At 35.1% G+C, this 21080-nt stretch overlaps 1 protein-coding gene across 1 annotated transcript in view; it reads right to left on the bottom strand.

The window, feature by feature from the left end:
* The window catches only part of Edil3 (EGF like repeats and discoidin domains 3), a 280901-nt gene extending 265293 nt beyond the window's left edge, over positions 1–15608 (bottom strand). The window contains exons 1-2 of the mRNA XM_051182916.1: positions 15533–15608; positions 13375–13404 (exon numbers count right to left, since the gene is read on the bottom strand). Of these exons, the coding sequence (XP_051038873.1) occupies positions 13375–13404; positions 15533–15608 (106 nt within the window). The remainder of the gene's footprint in view (positions 1–13374; positions 13405–15532) is intronic.
* Between the last annotated feature and the right edge of the window lie 5472 nt (positions 15609–21080).

Below are 21080 nucleotides of genomic sequence, written 5' to 3'. Positions count from 1 at the left end.
ACAGAGGGTTGGCTTCTAAAATATATAAAGAACTAAAGAAGCTAGATATCAACAAACAAAATAATCCAGTTTTAAAAATGGAGTGCAGATCTAAACAGAGAATTCTCAACGGAATAATTGCAAATGGCTGAGAAGCACGTAAGAAGATGTTAAATGCCTTAGCCGTCAGGGAATCACAAATCAATATGACTCTGAGATTATATCTTACACATGCCAGAATAACTAAAATTAAGGGAAAAACCCACAAGCTATAACTTGTGCTTGACAGGATGTGGAGTCAGGAGAGCAGTCCTCCATTGCTGGTAGGAATGTAAGCTTGTGCAGTTACTTTGTAAGTCAGTGTGGTGGTTCATCAGAAAAGTGGGAATCCATCTACCAGAAGATGCAGCTATACTGCTATTGGCATATATCCAAAGGATACTCAAGCATACCACAATTGATATACTATGTTCACAGTAGCCAGAAGCTGGAAACAGCCTAAGTATCTCTCTTCCGAGAACAGATTACAAAAAAGGGGGGTACATTTATACAAAGGAGTATTACTCAGCTGGAAAACAAGGAACCAGGAAATTTGAAGGCAAAGTGATGAAACTAGAAAAGAAAAAAAAAAAAAACATCCTGAATGAGGCAACACAGGTCAGTAAAGACAAACATGGTATGTACTAATTCATAAGTGGATATTAGCTTTAAAATAAAGGATAACTATGCTACAATCCACAGACCCAGATCCAGTAGGTGACGAGGAGGGTTCATGGGGGAAGGGATCCCAGGTCTCCCAGGGAAGGGAAAATAGAAGGGATTTGGTGAGTGGATTGAGGGCAGGTGGGTTTGGGAACATTAGCAATCAGGTTAGGGGGGTAAATAACAGAGAGTGCTGTGTGGCACTGCTGTGGGGGCATTTTGGATTTGGGCTGAAGCCTGGCACAGGGAAATTTCACATGAGTCTATAGGGAGGACTCCACCTAGACTCCTAGCAATAGTGGATAAGTAGCCTGAACTGTCCTCCCACGACCATATTGTTGCCTGGCATTATGAGCAAGTAACAGATGGAGGCAGCTGCAGAGACCCAACACAAATATGAAATGGAGTTCAGGAATCCTGCAGAAGAGGAGGAAAAAGGAGTGTAGGAGCCAGGGAGGTGAAGGATGCCATGCAGCAGGCCCACACAGTTGACTGATATGAACTCATAGAGGCTCATAGAGACCGAGCCTACATCTAGGAAGAATGCACAAGACTGACCTAGGCATTCTGAATATATGTTACAGTTGTGTATCTTGATCTGCTTATGTTGATATGCTTATGTTAATAGTGGGAACAGGGGCTATCTTCAACTCTTTATTGACTTTTTGATCCTACTTCTTTTACTGGGTCACCTTTCCCAGCTTTAGCACATGAGAGTTACTCAGTCTTGCTGCAACTTTATATGCAATGTTTTATTGATACTCATAGGAGACCTGCCTCTATTGAATGGAGATGGAAGAGGAGGAAATTGTGGGTGTGTGATAGGGACAATGAGGAAGAGAGATTGGAAGGGGAGGATGGGGGAGAGGCTGTGACTATGATGTAAAATAGATGAAAACAAACAAACAAACAAGCAAAAAACCAAAAACAGGCACAAAATTCCAGTAGTTCACTTTAAAGAATACCTTAAGTAACCAAATTTCATGATTCGTTAATTTACCTGAACATACGCAAAATTAAGCATCAATTATTTCATCTCTTTACTATTTAAGCATGTGTCCATGAATACGACATTCATTGAATGATACAAACCAAAAGAAAATGAAGAATTGAGAATTAAAGTTGCTTAATAAATGCCAATCTCTTTGTTTTTCAGATCTATGTATTCCTAGATACCTCCCAAGTATGACAGCTGGCAAGAACATTCTGGTAAGAACAACAGACTAAGGTTGGAAACAGACTTTTAGGAACTAAACATGATTCAGACATTTCAGTGATTTCTATACTGACAATATAGACAGCACAGAATGTTAAAACATGCCATTCACTTATAAACTAACCATTTGTGTTTCGGTTTTGTTTTTCGAGTGTGAGAATTTGCACAATTTTTGCAACACATTCACTCATACACTTAAGAGACAAAAGAAGTTGAGGAGTCTTTATAATAAGGCCAGTGTCACAATAGTAACAATAGTAAAAATAATCAAAATATGACAAAATTCCTTGACTAACATGCTAAGGTCTTATTCCTTACTTTGTATCTGAAAACTTACTGTTCATTCCTTGTATAGAGCATCTATGAAACGTTGAAAACAATGATGTATTAAACTTGTCTGCATTAAATTAATATTAGGCATTTTACTTGAATTTATTTAATAGAGCTGTATAACCTTAACTGATTGTAGAATACATAATTAAATCTGGTTAATTCCAGCATAGGAAAACCTCCTTGAACAGATGTTTTCTTCTTCTGTTTTTTTTATTATTATTATTCAAAATCTCTCTCAAGAATAGAGTTAGAAGAATAAGATTCCTTGATATGTTATCAAGCAATCTTGGATTACTTGTCATCCCCTCCTCCTTCCTCTGTCTTAACTTCCTGATAAGTGTATTCATATACAAATATATGTATATATGTATGTGTGTACATATATATATATGTATATGGAAGTATATAACTTTGTAAGTACAATATATGCTTAAGTATTATGTATGATATATATGATAATGTAATATATATGTACATACCTATCTATCTTCTACCTTTAGCTCTATCTACCTGTTTATCTATATATCTAAAATCTTAAAGGAAATTAGACCACTAGGGCTACCAATGTTCTCCACAAGAACCACAGACTAACAAAAATCCCAATTGTAGGCAGGGGCAATATCCCACATAATCACTGGTTAGGGTAGTACAAGAGATCCCCCAAATAACATAGATAGTAGCTGTTGCCCTTGATTGTATCTTAGAGATTGATGGTATGCTCCTATTACTAAATATATCATGTATTCAGGACACAGGACTCTGAGTTTCCAAGCTGGATCAAACCTTATATCCTCTCTCACTCTTTCATTGTAGCCTCTATAATAGCAGAAACTACTGTGCAAGTTTCCAAGGGAGGGAAAACAGTTAATAGTTCCCCATCTCTGACATCTGTTAACTATAGCAATAACCAGTATGACAAGATAATCATAATGGTTCAATTAGTGGCACTCACATGTTGTTGGTAACCAACAGCTGTCCAATCAGACTTAAGGCCCACATAATAAAGATAAAGCATGCTCAGTACTAGAGACTAGCCAAATTTTTAAGTGTCTTCATGGATCTTAGAAGAGACTATATTGTCATGACTTTCTTAGAACATCATAATTCATAACTACATTATTAATCTCATCTTTGTGTTCACTGATCAGTGCAAATAATAGTCCTCATCAAAGAAGCTTCTCTTTCTCAGTCCTTCTGAACCTCTAATTCAGGAAATAAACTGGATATAAAAACTCCTGGGGCCCATGTGACAGGGCTCATCTTTGAGATGCCTCTGTTTCCTGATGTAGGGATCTGTATCAACTCTCAGTATCATAAACCAGCTTTTGATTGTTTTCATAATTCAGTGTGTTGATTTCCTGCTTGCAAATATTAATAATGGCTACATTATTAGCATTGTTAACTAAAAGAGTTACTGAGAAAAAAGTGTTTTGCTGCAACAAAAGCAAAAACAGAGATCAATATAATGGGCCTTTTTATTCAGCTATAGAATTTAAATAGCAATTTACAACATGTTATCCTTTCCTTTGTATTTTCATCAAGAAAATGCATCTTTCATAATTCTTCTCTTCAAACCGCTTAATTCCCATGGAAAGGGAAATTGTCTCTTTCTTTTTTTAGCGTCATAAAACAAGTTTTGTTGAATTTATTTTTATTATTTGTTTCTTATTTTACATATTGATCCCAGTTCCCTCTCCCTCCTATTCTCCCATGCCACCAACATGATAGAAATGGTTTTTTTGAATAAGCAATGCTTTTTAAAACTCTCCATAAAATCAGTCTGATTTAGCTTGTCATTGACTTTATCAAGCCACAAATATTTATGGAGTACTTACAATGTAAACTTACTATAGCTATAGCAGGTAGCATTTCAGTAGCAACCAGCAGGAGAAAGACCCTTTGCATTTTTGTTTATGTCAGCTGATAAAAAAACAAACAAGCTAATGTTCTAGGTGGATAGAGTAAACATTACTATTTAAAATACATAGTAAAAGACCATGAAATTGTAGAAATAAGTGAATTTCTGAGGACATAAGGAGGTTTACTGTGTTCAATTATTAAGAATGTGACATATGAAAATCCCCAGAACATTGTTCAAATGTAAAACCTACTTGGCATTCCCCATGCCTCACGCAAATCCTCACACTTGATAACCATGCAGAGAATTCCTGAGTGGCCTTGCTTAAGGGTGGGCTTTACTGGCTGCACTTTCTACCCAGCAGACTGAAGAATATGACATAGAAGTCATGCTTACAATTAGGGCATTTGAAATCTTAAAACATAGCCCTCAGTGACATACCTCCTTCAACAAGCCACACCTCCTGATTCTTTCCAAACAGTTCAAACAACTGGGGATAAAGTTGTCAAGCATATGAGCCCATGGAGCCTCTCATTCTAATCACCACATAGGCATAAAAATAATACATAACAGTAACACTAAAAAGTACTTCTGCTATATAACATTGACAATTAACACATATGTTAATTTTCCCAAAGAATAGTAATTTGAATTCTCATGTTTTATTAATTGTGTTATCATGAATGTAATATTTCATAAGTTTTATACTTTGAGTTTAAATATATAATATATAAATCAACATATGCAATTATAGAAAAATCAAATATATATGTATTAAAAACCACATTGTCTAAAATTGAAAATTAAACTGAAATAACAACAACAACAATAATGTTAATAAAAAAGTGTTAAGAATCACTATGATGTTCGTGGAATATGAGTATTTATCACTTGTGAGGCAGAACAGGAAGATCCCTGCAAGTTCAGGCCAACATGGTCTACAAAGTGAGTTATAGGACAGTCAGAGTTGTTACACAGAGAACATTTGACTCCAAATAATAAATAAATAAATAAATAAATAAATAAATAAATAAATAAATAAATAAAACTATCATCATACTGTCATTATTTGACCCATAGGGTATTGGTCTAAGTTTAGAACTACCACTATACATTTTGTCTTGTTGACTGTGTCATTTGCCTTACAAAAGTTTCACAGTTTCAGGAGGTCTCATTTATAATTGTTGATCTCAGTGTCTGTTACTGGTGTTATGATCAGGAAGTGGTCTTCTTTGCCAATGTGTTCAAAGGTACTTCTCATTTTCTCTTCTAAGAGGTTCAGTTTGGCTGGATTTATGTTGAGGCCTTTGATCCATTTGGACTTAAGTTTTGTGCATGGCAATAGATATGGATCTATCTGCAATCTTCTACATGTCAGCATACAGTTATGCCAGCACCGTTTCTTAAAGATGACAGTCAATAAGACAAATAGGCAGCCTACAGAATGGGAAAAGATCTTCACCACTCCCAAATCTGACAGAGTGATGATCTCCAAAATATAGAAAGAACCCAAGAAGCTAGATTCTAATACACAAAATACTTCAATTAGAAAAAATGGGGTCCAGATCTAAAAAGAGAATTCTCAATAGAGGAATCTCAAATGGTAGAAAGGCACCTAAGAAATTTCTCAACATCATTAGCTATCAGGGAAATGCACCTGTCAGAATGGCTAATGAAAGATAATTTATATGGCGAGGAGGTGAAGAAAGAACACTCCTCCATTGCTGGTATGAATGCAAACTTATACAGCCACTTTGGAAATCCATAAGGCAGTTTCACAGGAAAATGGAAATCATTCTACTTCAAGATCCAGCAATTCCATTCGCAGGCATATACCCAATGAAATCTTGAAATTCACAGGCAAATGGATAGAACTAGAAGAAGCCAACCTGGGTGAGGTAAACCAGACACAGAAAGAAAAACATGGTATGTACTCACTTATAAGCATATATTAGACATATAACAAAGGATAACCAGCCTACAATACGCAAACAGAAATATGGATGTGCATTCTTTTGCTATGTGCCTAGAAATGGAATTGCTGGATCTTGAGATACACTGCTGGAAAAACCCACATAAACAGTTGACCTGAGCAAATGGGAGCTCATGGACCCCAGTCTGATAGGTGGGGAACCAGGATAAGACTGAGTCAGGCCCCCTGTGTATGGATGACAGTTGGAGTGCCTGGGAAGTCTATAGGGAATCTGGTAGTGGAACTAGTATTTATCCATAGTGCACAAATTGGCTATTGGAGCCAATTCCCTATGGAGGAATATTGTCTCAGCCTAGATACACAGGGGAGGGACTACATCCTGTCCCATATGATGTGACAGACTTTGATGATTTCCCCATGGGAGGCCTCACCCTCCCTGAGGAGTGAATGGGGGGGTTGGATGTGGGGATGATGTGGGGAATGGAAGGAGAGAGAGGGAACTGGGATTAATATGTAAAATAAATTATTTTTAATTAAAATACAAATTTAAAAAATCTACTATTATCCAACTATCCAATTTTACAGTTATACAAAAATAAATTTCCAGAAGGTAAATTCTTTACAGTTATCAGACAGTTATTATATGACATATATCATGAAAGTTTTATGTTCTTATCTGCTGGCCCATGGGTTTTGTCATGTTCATCATAATCTGGAGAGCTTCATTCCTGCCTGAACACATCAAATTCTCAGAGAATGTGTTTTATATCTTTCTTTACTCTTATCAGTTCAACTTTGGGTAACCTCATGGCAAGAAAATAAAATAATAAAAAACACTCTGACGAAGACATTAGAAAACAAAAGAGGATGATTTCAGTAGTTCAATATCAACCTGGACTATAGAATGAAACCCTATTTCACACCCACCAAAATTTAAAATAAAAATAAAACTTGAAATGTTAAATGCTAAAAAGTCAAATTATTTTGACTAACAACATAAGCCATAAGAGGAATATAACATACCTAACTTCATATAATGTGTCACATTCAAAACATACATGTAATAAAAATATATAATATAAGTTTAAATATGATTTGCAGATATGCTTCTGTGTATATCATGCACATTCTTGGTCAGAGACAGCACTTTTGCTTTCTTGTTTTCTGTTTTGTGGGTTTGTTTTTCATGTGCAATTTTTTTGTCTATGTTTTCGTTGCATTTTAAAAGAGAGAAAGATATGCCATGGAGGCAAATGGGTGGTTGGCGTATGGGGAGTATTTGGGAGAGATGTGGATGAGAGTATGATGAGAATACATTTTATGTAAACAAATATCTTCAATAAAAAAGTAAATTGAGAATAATTAATTTCGTTTCTTTGTCCTCTGATGGACAAAGCTAAGGGTGCATATAACCTTAATAGCTACAGCCAGATAGATCACAAATAGAACAAAAACAGGTTTAAATATACATATTCATGTTACATATAACATATGTGGAAGAGAGAAATGAATTTAAGAGGGAAAAACAAACTAAGAATTCAATGTCACCATTGAGCCATCTATTTTTAATTCAGTGACTCAACAAAATCCCTTAGCAGTTAAACAATTTATTTTCTTTACATTCAGAAATATACATTGTGAGAAAACTGGCTGTTTTATTTTTCAGACCATATTTAGAAATACTGAAAAGGCCAAAACATCAATTCTATATAACTTTATCAATAATAACTTCACAATATATTTCAAATGCTATACAGATTTAAGGAAGTCACATGGTTTTACTATGAAAAAGAGTATTATATATTGGATGACTATTTTCCCCACTAACTGTTTGTAAAAGTCTTTTTTTTTTTGAGGTGGATGAAGGAATATATGTATAGATTTTATGAGTATACTGGGAGCAGTAGTGTGGGAACATGAGGGATCAGGTGGGAGAGGGAGAGAGTATGGCAGGAGATGACCTCACTTAGGGATATTTTGGGGCAGGAGTTGATATGTAAACTTAGTACAGTAGAAAATTTTCGGAACCTAAAAGGGTGATCCTAGCAAGAACTCCTAAAAAAAGGATATGGAGGCTGAGCTGGCCAATTTTGTAAACAGAACAGGCTTGTGGTGTTGGAACTGGGACACCAACACAGCCACAAAACCTTCAACCTACTAACTCTTCTGCCTACAAGATGTGCTAGGGCAATGTTGGATCAGAGATTGTAGTAACCTCTTTTGCTTTCTTGTTTTCTGTTTTGTAGATATGTTTTTCATGTGTAATTTTTTTTGTCTATGTTTTCATTGCATTCTAAAAGAGAGAAAGAAATGCCATGGAGGCAAATGGGTGGTTGGAGTATGGGGAGTATCTGGGAGAGATGTGGATGAGAGTATGATGAGTCTTTCCAATGACTGGTCCCACTTAAGGCCCACAGCATAAGAGAGAACCTAAGCCTCACACACTCCTGGAAGGCCAGGGACTGTCAGAGGCTGGACTGCACAAAGACCTAGGATAGAACAAAACACAACTGTTAAAAAAGACAGGTCAATGATTCCTAATGATATTCTTCTATACTAATATATTGATGCTTAGACAAATTGTCATCACAATGTTCTTCTAGAAGTTGATGGGAGCAGATGCAGATACCTACAGCCAGACTTTATCTGAAGCTCGTGGAACCCCACAAGAGAGTGAAAAGAATGATTGTAGAGTTCAGAGGGTCAAGGACAACAGGAGAACATGACCCCCCAGAATCAATTAAGTAAGTTCATAGGGGCTCACAGATATTGAAGCAACAAACACAGAGACAGCAAGGGTCTATGTTAAGCCCTTTGCATAAATGTTGTGACTGTTTATTGTGAAGATTTTGTGGGATTCCTAACAGTGGGAATGGGGCTTTTTGATTCTTTCACCTGCTCTTGGAACACTTTTCTTCCTACTGGATTGCTTTGTGCAGTCTTGAATATGGAATATGAAGGTTATTCTTAGTCTTATTGCACTTTGTTATGCTGTGTTTGGTTCATATCCGTGGAAAGCCTGTTTTATTTGTAAGGAAAAGGGAGGAACTGTGGATATTGGGGGAGGATTGGTAGGGAGGATGTAGTTTGGAGGTAATGTATGAGAAGAATAATTAGAAAAAAGAAAGTCTTAACTATCGAAGGAATATATAGTATTATGTATAAAAATAACGTAATATATCGTGTATACTAATTACATGTTACATAAAGTGTTATTTTATAGATATGTATAGGAAATAAACCATAAACAATTTCAAATAGAAAGTTTGCTTCTTTAACTAAAAACCATGTCACAACTCATGACTAATTTTAAATGGATGTGTTCTGAGATATGTGCACATGCCCCAGAAAATAAGCATTGTTTACACTGTACCCTGATTTGATTTAACAATAAGATTTAACCTGCTTGTTTCAGTTGTAAATCTTGAGGAAGTAATGATACATTACCTATCTCTATGTATTTGGAAATATGTAGAAGAAGGTGTTATAAATCCTTCTGGTATAAAGATATTTTAACATTTTTGATGCTTTAATTGTTAAATTTTTCTAGAGATATGGGGTACATGATCCTTCCAAATTCCTATTGATATCATAACTCTGTTTTATACAATTATCAATAGAAAACTTTCACTTTTTGATCTTTTACGTTAATGCCGTGGCGTATTAGTGAAATTAAATCTTTAGGAGCAATGATTCTCCCTCCTTTTTCTGAGAAACTAGAAATAATTGCTTCTTTTTGTTTTACAAACTATAGCAATAAACTTTGGATTTTATAAATTAGGTTTTAATATTTAAGGCTGTTTTGAATATATTTATGAGCAAGACCATTCTTGATAAAATAATTAGTAAAGTTCCTTCAGGCAATGGAGAGGAAAATATGTATTATGTATTTCTCTACAAAAGATTATAGAAAATTCATGACTAATGCTAGAGAAAGAAGAATAAAAATGTAGTACTCTACTCTGGCCCCAAGGAAATAAAGTATAAAGACTGAAATGAGGAAGCAGCTATTGCTCGTTAAGAAATGGTTGGGTAAGAGATCATTTCTTTTTGAAATATATGAGCTGTAGAATAATTGACCATACTCAGCCATGCAGAATTAAACTCAACAATAAAATAGAAAACAGAACTGAAATAAATGTTATATAGAGTAAAAAAAGACATCACAATAAACAAAAGTAATGATTTCAAAAGTTACAGGAAATATATCTAATCATCGTGCTTTAGTAGAGGTTACATTGATTTAGTAATAATTTTTTATTTGATAGGACAATACTCTTTCATTACTAGTAAAACACAGTCTGTACCTTTTATATATGTGTAAAATATATTTGAAAGATATCTTTACAATATAGCTAAACTGATAGTTTTAAAATATTTTAAAGCTTTTTAAGAAATTGTCACTCCTAAAGTAGTGAGCATCTTGGGGTTCACATGAAGATTACGTATGCTTTGAATACAGGCAATGTCACTATTATGACTCCTGGATTAGAGTAATATCAAATACACAGTTTTATTTAATTTATGAAAAGTTAAATTTATAAACAAATGGAGAAGAGTGCAGGTATTACAAAGTGTAATGCAGCTCTCATTGCCAAAACCTTTCATACCTTTTGAATAAAAGCCATCACTAACACACCAGAAGTGATGCTATTGTGACTTTGATTTATATTTCCTTCATGGTCACTGAAGTTTATCCTTTTCCCATGACATTCTTCTGCCACGTTTGCAGAAGGCTACATGAAAACAATTGTCTAACTGTTAATTCATTTGGGACTTGTTGCTACATTTTGTGTTTCTTTTCCTGAAATGGAGTTCATATCAGGTATATGTGTTACAAGTCTTACTTCCCATCCCTTTCACTGGCCACCTTTTTGGTGCCCCAATTGTTTTATTCTGTGAAGGCTGTTGTTTGACGTACTCAAATTGTTTAATTCTTCTGCTTTTTGAGCTTTATTGTGATACCCAAATAAGCATTTCCAAGCCAAAAGTTCAGGATATAATCTGCTCAGTTTACTTCTAGCTCTATTATGTATTCTAGGCATCTCATGCCTAGGAACCAGATGCTCTCCTTCTGCTTACTCTGTTCAGCTTCCTTGCAGTTGATTGGAGCTGACCATTCAGGGTCTTCTTATATGAATGAAACCTCTCTGGAAGCATCCTCCCTCAGGAGAGTGTTTTACTAACCTTCTAGGAATTTTTCAGTGAAATCATATTGATAATCAAGATTAAGCAGCACCAATCATCTCTGCCATGCAATCAACCAGAGTTGCCTTATCTTTGGGAACCATTTCTTCCTTTTATTTCTGAGCCCTCTGGCCTTTTCCCCACTAAGAAGGAAACTGTCTAGTGTTGACCTCATCAAACGGTTCCCTTCAAAATCTACAATGACTTCATATTAGGCCTTCATTCTTTTGGAGCTACTGGCCGGGTACTCTGGTATTTTGTTAATTGTCAGTCAGTGAGAATTTCTTCACAGTCTGTCCATGGAATCATGTTTTCCCCACCTAGTGTTTTTCTTGGGTCTGTCTCACATTCCTTGAAATAAGTTAAAAAGTCCATATTCCCTTCTACCAATTCCAACACTGATACTCTCAGTGATATTCACTTCAGGTCTTACCCTGTGCTTAAAAATCCCAATTAGTTGGATGACAACAACATCATGTTATAAGGTTAAATATTACATTAAGAATATCTCCAGACACATGGGGAGTGTGGGGGTAGTGAGAGATGAGGGAACTAGGAGAAAGAGAAAGGGAGGAGAGGAAAGTATGTGGGACTAGGAAGATTGAGTCAGAGGAGGAATAGAAGACAGAAAAGAGAGAGAGAGGGAGAGAGAGAGGGAGAGAGAACATAAAAGAGGGAGCCATTATAGGATTGAAGAGAAAACTGAACCTAAAGAAATGTCCAGATACCTACAAGACTGACTCCAAGAAACAATTTGAGCAACAGAGGAAAGGCTACCATAAATGCCCTTTCCTGACAATGAGATCATCAACTAACTTATCCACCATCATGGAGCCCTCATTTGTACCTGTTGGAAACAGAAGCAAACACCCATAACTAAACACCGAGCTAAACTAGAACCCAGATGCAGAGTAGGAGGACAAGACCACGCTACAGAAACATAGAGACAACTGACTTGCCAAGGAGAAGCTAATGGGCCCCTAGATTGATAGCTGGGAATCCAGCATGAGACTGACTCAGACCCCCTGAACATGGGTCTCAGCTAGAATGCCTGAGCGGTCTAAGAGACCTCAGACAGTAGAACCAGGATGTATTCCTGGTGCCCAAAAGACCTTGTGGGCACATCCTCCATGGAGGGATAGTGCCTTTACCTAGAGACAGGACAGACATAAGTCCTAGTCCCTACTTCAAATGACTTGACAGATTTAGATAACCCTCCTGGTTGGCATCATCCTAAATGTAGAGTGGGGGGGGGAGATGGGAGGAGAGGGTGCATATGAGGGGGGTAGAGAGGGAAAGGGGGAGGGAGGGAAGGAGAAATGAAGGGAAGGAGGGAGGGAAAGGGAACTTGGATAGATATGTAAAATAAAAATTGAAAAAAATAAACAGTGCTGTCACATATATATATATATATATATATATATATATATATATATGGAAATTAAAAATTTTTAATATGTGACTTGGTAAACCTCATAATTTTCATTCTTAAACTTGAATATTATGCCTGATTATAGATGTATTTGATAATAAAACATAGGTTCAAAGAGAATATTTCAGAAAAACTATCATTTTTTCTTTTTGTGGATTTAATTGAAATGTTTACTGTCATTATTTTTAAGCATTTTTCCTCAATACCCAAATTTTCTGATTCCATGTTCTTTAATGTTGGTATTGCTACAATTTCCTCTGTAATAGCTTAATTGAGTTTTTGTCTTGGTTCACAAATTTTTCTGAGCCAACATCATTCAAACTAGTTTAGTATAGCCTGCCTATGAAATAAAAAAAAAAAATGTTAACAAAAGAGCCAATTTACTGGTTGCAACATGAAGAAAGTAACCTCAAAAAGTTGAGCCTTCATTTTTACATATGTCCATTTGCCCATTTTAGACAGAATTGTAATTTGCATTCCAGCCTGGCTGGAAATTTTCAGAGCAAGGCAGATCACCCTGGACCTCATTTTGTCCTGCATCAGACTCCATAGGGCTGGGACTGGAGTTGTGTACCTTGACTTAAACATCATTTAGTGAGGCTCTGGAGGCTACAGTAGCTTGAACCTAGAGTTGGTGAGTACTCTGCTATGGAGATACTGCTCCAGCTCAATATTTCATCAATAAGATGATAAATTAAACAGGAAAACAAATCCTTGTAATATAGGACACTTACCTGCTGAAGTAGGCTCTTCTTCGTCTGATGCTTATTAAAGGGAGGAAGGTAAAATGGCCAAAAAGGTTGGAGTAGGCAATGGCAGGGGAAAGGAGAGAGAGAGAGAGAGAAAAAAAATTTAAACATTAGTATGTTTCATATTTTTAAATAATCACCACAAGCCAATGAGTAATAATTTTAGTATGCACTAGAAACTTTTCATTGCTTAATAGAATGAGCATAATTAATTATCACACATTATTTAATGCATGTATGCATTATCAAATACCATTTTCTTGTCCTAATTTGTTATTGTTTCTTTCTTTTTATTTTGCAAACAAGACTGACTTTAGATAGTTCATGTAGTTATCTAAGGTATACATCATATATGACATACAGATCCTGGGAACAGGGCCACAGCAGGTTCTGGAGAGGAGGCAAGCAGTAGGCAAGGAAAATAGTGAGCCAAGCCATGGTAATGGTGAGAATCTTGCAGCCTGACTAATTAGCAGTCAGAATGTTTCTTTACTTACACTGAATTCAGGATGATCCAAAACATAGACTATCATTTTTGTTTCTGAACATGTGTTTCAATTTTCCCTTGCACATTTGGAGTCATAAGTGTAGTCATCATTGATAAACAGAGTTATCTTTTATAATCACTTACTCATTAACCACATAACTCAAATTTTAAGAATAGAGACATATGACAGTGTTCTTAGGCTGGTAGCTCTTGCATCTTCAAGGAGCCAAGATAGAAAGAAAACCTCCAAGCCAGCCTTGGCAGATTTTACTGGGACTTGAGTAGTTTATTATTAACCTTTAATGATCAGAGTATCAATGAAAAATCCTCAGGCCAAAGCTGCTGCAGTTATTATTCAAATTCTGGCATATTTCAATGGCTTACATTTTATATTTTATAGAATTTTTATATGTTTAATCCAGGCAATTTTTTGTTCCTTGGTCATAAGACACAACAGTGGCCCTGCATGAGCTAACTTTTCTAAGAAAAAGAAATGCCTAAGTCTTTTGTTGTTGTTTTGTTGGGGTTTTTAGTGCATTTCTTTGTTTTGTTTGAAATACAATCTTATTTTGCATACCATCTCAGTTATCTTTCCCTTTCAACAAAGGCTCTCCCCACTGTGGCTGGGCAAAGTATCACTCTGTAGGGGATGGGCTCCAAAAAGCCAGTTTATGCACTAGGGATAAATACTGGATGCTCTTCTAGCAGCCCCACAAACTGCCCAAGACACCAACTGCCACACACATTCAAAGGGCCTAGTTTGGTCCTATGCAGGTTCACCAGCTGTCATTCCAGAGTCAGTGAGCTCCTATTTGCGCAAGTCAGCTGTTTCTGTAGGTTTCCTCATCATATTCTTGACCCTTCTGCTCATATAATCACTCCTCTCTTTCTATGATTAGACTCCAGGATTTCAGCTCAGTGTTAATGCGTGCATCTCTGTATCTGCCTCTATTAGTTACTACATGAAGATTCTATGATGACAATTGAGAAAGTCACCAGTCTGATTACAGTTACAGTTAAGGTATCCTCTCCACTATTGCTTAAATTTTTAGCTGGGGTCCCCATCAGGGAAATGCAAATGAGAACAACTCTGAGATACCATCTACACCTGTCAGAATAGCTAAGATCAAAAACATTAATGACAGTTTATATGGAGAGGATGTGGAGAAAGGGGAACACTCCTCCATTGCTGGTGGGAGCAACAAACGTTTACAACTGCTTTGGAAGTCAGTATGGAGGTTTCTCAGAAAAATGGGAATCAGTCTACCTCAAGACCCAGCAATACCACTCTTTGGCATATACTCAAAAAATACACACACATACCACAAATACATTTGTTCAACTAGGTTCATAGCAGCATTATTTGTAATAGCCATAATATGGAAGCCTCTTAGATACCCCATAACTAAACAATTGATAAAGAAGATGTGGTACATTAACACATTGGAACACTAATCAGCTGTAAAAAAAAAATCACATCTTGAAATTTCAGACAAATGGATGGAACTAGAAAAAAAAAAAAAAAAAAAAAAAGGAAAAAAGAACATCCTGAGTAAAGTAATCCAAACCCAGAAAGACAAACACAATATGTACTTACTCATAAGTGGATATTAGACATAAAACAATGTATAATCAGATTGCCTACAGACCACAAACCTATGTCTTTGTCTTTGTCAAGCAGCTGCATTGGTTTTATGATTTTTGTCAGTCCCATGAGATATGGCTGTGCCATCTACCCCTTTTAAGTTTTTAACTTAAGGTCTGTAGATCTCATTGCATGGCATATAGGGCATTCCCAAGTCCTTGGATTAGTATTGGAAAGGCAAGAATAAAAATAAGCTTCCAAGATTATTCCCAATAGATAATTCATTTTTGTTTTTTATTTAATTTAGCCATTGTCAACAGCAAAACTTTTATTCTGTGTGACAGAACATGACTATTGAATCCCTCTGATTCAATACCGAGTTGAAGTTTTCAAAACAAAAAATATAGTGCACATCCAAACCCGGTCTTAATATTCTGTATGTCATTTTCCTAGTCCTTCTTCTCCTACAAACATTAAAGCTTATAATTCAATCATTAACATGTCCCACACACATTTCAATAATCAGTAATAATATGTGATACCATGAGAGGTGCTTTGTTTGTTGAGAGAATGTCTCACTGTCTACTCCAAGACTGACCTGGAATTCTATGTATTATAAAATGGCCTTGAACTCACAAACTTGAAGTGATCATACTTCCTGAGTTTCCTGCCCCAAGTGTAGGAATTACAGATATGAACCATGACACCCAGATTTAAGGATTTATTGATGGAAAATTTAAAGAATGGATAAAGATAATTTTATCATGTATTCTTCAGGTCTCATAGGGCTCTACAAGGATAGTATTAAATCACATATATATATATATATATATATATATATATATATATATATATATATTCTACTCCAGTATTTCAATTTCACAACTCTCAAGGCAGTGCCTCCTTGTAAAACTAATTACTTAAACTCCTTTTAAATGGCAAAAACTTCTATCTGGATAGAAATATTGGCATGTAATATTATTATGTGGTTATATAAAATATAGTTCATTAAAGTGTTAATCATGCTGATTCCTGCTTTGAATGTGAAGGTGTTTGAGAGCAGTAAGACCATAAACCAATAACCTAATGTTGTGTAGATGTTAGGAAAAAACACAAAATGAAACAGTGAAAAGCCAAGTTCACATGAGTAGCTTCACAATTCCTCATACAATCTACCTATTTACCTTTATATTTCCATACACATTCTGGGCAGAGCTATGTTTGCTCTGTGCATAGGAGCAATTTTCCCAGAATATTGCCACTGAATAATACTTCATATGTGATGTTTTAAATGAAAAACAACCCAAAATATTAAGTTGAATGGCTTATAAAGTAGCTTTGTCCCTACTTGATTTGTTAGCTGCTGTATACTGTGTAGCCAGGAAATGTTCTCCAATTTTTTCCATTGAAGTCCCAGCTCTACTTGGTATATTTGAAACAAGCTTACTTTATGTCCCTACAGTGCTTTCCACTCCCATTTTGGCTTGCCTCCTTGGCAAATAAAGAAATAGAGAGAGCAAATATGGTTGGCACACATGACATTGAAAATATAAATATTTGAAAAGTGTTTTCATTCTCCATTATTTCCAAAATACACCATAATACATTAACAGACAAAAATTACCAGCAGCTTCCTAATTCATTGGTAGGGGAATGTCAGGAAGGCCTGTGTAAGAGCTGACTTAAATGGGTCATTGCAAATATCTGGAGATTTAAATAGATATGCTTGTTAATGTTACATGATTAAACACATTTAATGCACAAGGCAAAAAGTAGTTGAAATTTAGTGAGGTTACACAAGTTCTACTGACTCAAAAATCCAGTGCCTTCTCAGAAAAAGGACAAAAACAATGGACAAAGAATCTATTGAAATTTGTTCAATACCACTTACAAATTGGAACATGAAATGATGACTGACCAAATTCCTGATAATGTCACCTGGGTGTCAGCCAAAGTAGGAATGAGATGAAACAAAATCTAAGTTGGGACTGAGGTGATTGATAATTCCTTTAGGGAGGAAGTGTCCCATGCCTCTTACCATGCACGGATATAAATAGAAAAATGAGAACTGAATATAGTTATAAAGAGCATAGAAAGGCAATGATAGCCAAGAACGTAATAGTAGATTTGCCAAGATTTTGACTGTGTTATGCTTGTAGAAACCAGGACATTTCAAAGTCTCCAGAAAGTACCCCCCAGACAGGCAATTATAAACTTGATAGTGGTTGTTGTTGGATTTTGTATGATTTAAAACTAATGTTTGAAAAATTAGAAAATGGGCCTGACAATGATGATGCATGCCTTTCATGCCAGCACTTGGGAGGCAGAGGCTGGTGAGTTCCAACCAGCCTAATCTGGGGAGAGAGAGAGAGAGAGAGAGAGAGAGAGAGAGAGAGAGAGAGAGAGAGAGAGAGAGAGAGAGAGAGAGAGAGAGAGAGACAGAGAGAGACTTCCAAGTTCCAGGACAACCAGGGGCTAACAACAGAAACCTTATCTTGAATAATTATGAAAAATGTAGTGTTCTCAATTTATATTTGAGCTTGGCATACCTCCAAGTATTTTTAAAACAAGTGGACAGTATAAAATTAGCAGGAGCAGAATATTACATAGGGTTTTATTTTCATGCATCATTTCCCTTGACTTCCCATAATATTTAGGTGTCTTTATGTAGTACCCATAATATTAATATTCACACATTCATCAAGACCTATATATAATGCTAAGTATTTGTGTTAGTTCATTTAACTAATTAGTAGTTATTTAGTTGTGTGGAAATACCACTGTGAAGGTCACTGAGCAAAACTTCAAAAAGTAAACAGGTGGTAACTCAAGTTTCATAATACAAATAAGTCTTAAATTTTATATCAGAAATCCAAATAATGTTATTTCTAAGGAACTTGCTTCATACAAAGTACTGTCATGCTTTTCATATGCCTTGAGCTCTTTTCATTTGCCTCTTAGAGTCTTGAAATCAGTGGTTAATGAAGATGTGCATCTGACTTCAACCAATCTTGTTTACTTCTTGAAAAAAAAAAAAACACAGGCACCAAGCAAAATAAAACCAAACAAAAACCTGATAAAATAATTTTTTCTCAAGCCAACTCTTAGATACATTGCAATTTGGGTGATGTTGGAAGATAGACAGTAATGATACAGCTGACATTCAGGAATTAGCTAAATACTGTTCTTTACTCAAGAATAGCATACCTCCCTTGGTTTTTGTTAAAATGTTGTAACATTTTACACATCTTTTGAATTTGAATGAATTTTGGGTGTTATCCCAGGCTGCTGTATTTTTAATAAGCTCTGCAGGTGGCCTTTATGAATACTACATTTTGAAAATGAAGGCTGTAGACCATCAAAGGTTGATTAACTGGAAAGAAGCCATGGGTCCACTTGGTGCAACTATCATAGTAAGAAACAGGGAAAATAAAATAGAGTAAAATCACTTTGAAATGTACATTGTGATTCTCTCTTTTATTCTTGTAATATTACCAAGATTTGTTGGGTATCTATATTATTGTATTTGTAGGAAAATTACAGTAGATTTTAATTAATGGTACATGAAACAAAACCTGTGCCCTCCTGTTAGCCGCAGTCATTGTTCTACGTAAAGAAATAATAATGTTTCTTGTGATCCATAGGGTTGGTTTCCAGATATTCAAGTCTCTTCTATAGAATGACACATGTGGTTAATGGATATAGTGACATCCAAAACTCATTTTACTTTAAGTGATTTCTGTGGTTCATACAATATCCAAAGTATCACAAACTACACAAATGTCATTTTTATACCATACTGTTTGTAAAATAATACCCAGAATAACAATATACTTTTTTGTTTAGCACGAAAGCAAACTATTTTCTGTCTGATACTTGTTGAATCTCCACTCTCGATACAGAAGATTAAATTTGGCAAGATTTGCCAACAACATTATGTAATGAGAAGTCTACTGATGCGTGCATGAGGAGAAGCAGTTGATAGGAAAGTATTTCCATTTTTTTTCTGAGAAAGTGTAATCTTTTATCTTCATTCTCTCCCTTTTACTTCTTTACATATTGACAAGGAAACCTATAGAAACCTAACAAGTTATTAAATATCTTAAATTCATAATTGGTGATTTCTTTAAAAAAGGCTTACTAAAATAATACATTTTATGATGCAATCTATTATAGTTGTATGCTAAACTATTTATAGTGATATTTTAGACATTTATGTTTACAGAAATTTAGTTATAAATGAAAGAGATTTGAAAGCCTATAATTGTGTATGCAATTATTTACATATTCAATGTTACATTATGGTGATATTTAAGATATATTATTCAATTGGTTGGAGAATATTAATATGTATATATATGTATATATTTATGATTACCTTACATAAAATTTTATCAATACTGTATGTATATTACTAAGAAAAGGAAAAAAATCACTTCAAACTTAGTGTTTAGTTAACTTCAGAAACATATCGAACTGTATACTTGATGATCCTGTGAAACTGGTGAATCATACGGACCCTGAATTCTGATGAGATAAGCTACTTTCTATACTGTTTGGGTAGCATACTCTTCAGGTTAACCTTAATTAGTTGCAATATTTGTTCATAAAAGTATTCTGTAATGCATGAAACAATTATTGGAGGCAGTTGAGACCAGAACTATATACAAACTCAGGCTCTCAGAGCTCACCAGCAATGTATCAATATAACAGATCTATTCCTTTGACTTGGAAGTGGATCACTCTTTTTCCAAAATAATCCACTGTGAATGTGTTTAAGAAGTGGGAGAGTATCTAGAAGAAGCAGGAGAAATTCACTGGAAGACTTCTATGCTTGCCTACCCTCCACCACGCCCCCGACACACACATACACACACACACACACACACACACACCACACTTGTCTTATCTTTTTTTCTTCAAGTTCCAACTGTGAAGAAGAGTAACTACTCAAACATAATAATTATGTGTATATTGCCCTAATAACCTCTCATGCAAAACACATGAACTTCTTTGGAGAGATTTTTTCCTTTTGTGTTTTAAGAAATTATATCTGTATTTTTTGTCCTTTAAATCCTTTTGGATTTTAAGTGAGCATTTGTACTTTGATCATTTATGTGTTAGAAACAATTGTGTAGACAATATGACTTCATATGTAGAGAAACCTCATTAGGAAATATAAAGTAGACATTATTCTGTCATGCATTTTTATATGGACACTGATCAAATCATTGTTACTTTGGAAATTTTGCTTATTATGGCATACATTTAGTTAATTTTGCAATAAGAATGATTTTAAGCATATAACTAAATATGCTATTCTGTATGCAATAATATTCACTTGTATTTTAACTAATTTTTATTTAACAGCAATGAAGTAAGGATGTTGATGATAACATTTATATGTCTTACTCTTGCCTATTTGATGACAAATGTTATAAGACAAAGAAACACATATAATCTCAGACTTAAACTCAGTAATCCAAGTAATGAATACCATATTATTTATAGAGTTGGTTCTGGAAGGACTTACAGTGTATATTTAAAGAAAGGCTTAAATTGCTTGGGTTTTATTTATTCTTTGTTTGTTATCTTGTTTTTATTTTTGGTTTTTGGACC

This window comes from Phodopus roborovskii, unplaced genomic scaffold (assembly GCF_943737965.1).
Source record: "Phodopus roborovskii unplaced genomic scaffold, PHOROB, whole genome shotgun sequence".
NCBI classification, from domain to species: Eukaryota; Metazoa; Chordata; class Mammalia; order Rodentia; family Cricetidae; genus Phodopus; species Phodopus roborovskii.
This window is presented reverse-complemented; position numbering and strand designations above follow the sequence as displayed.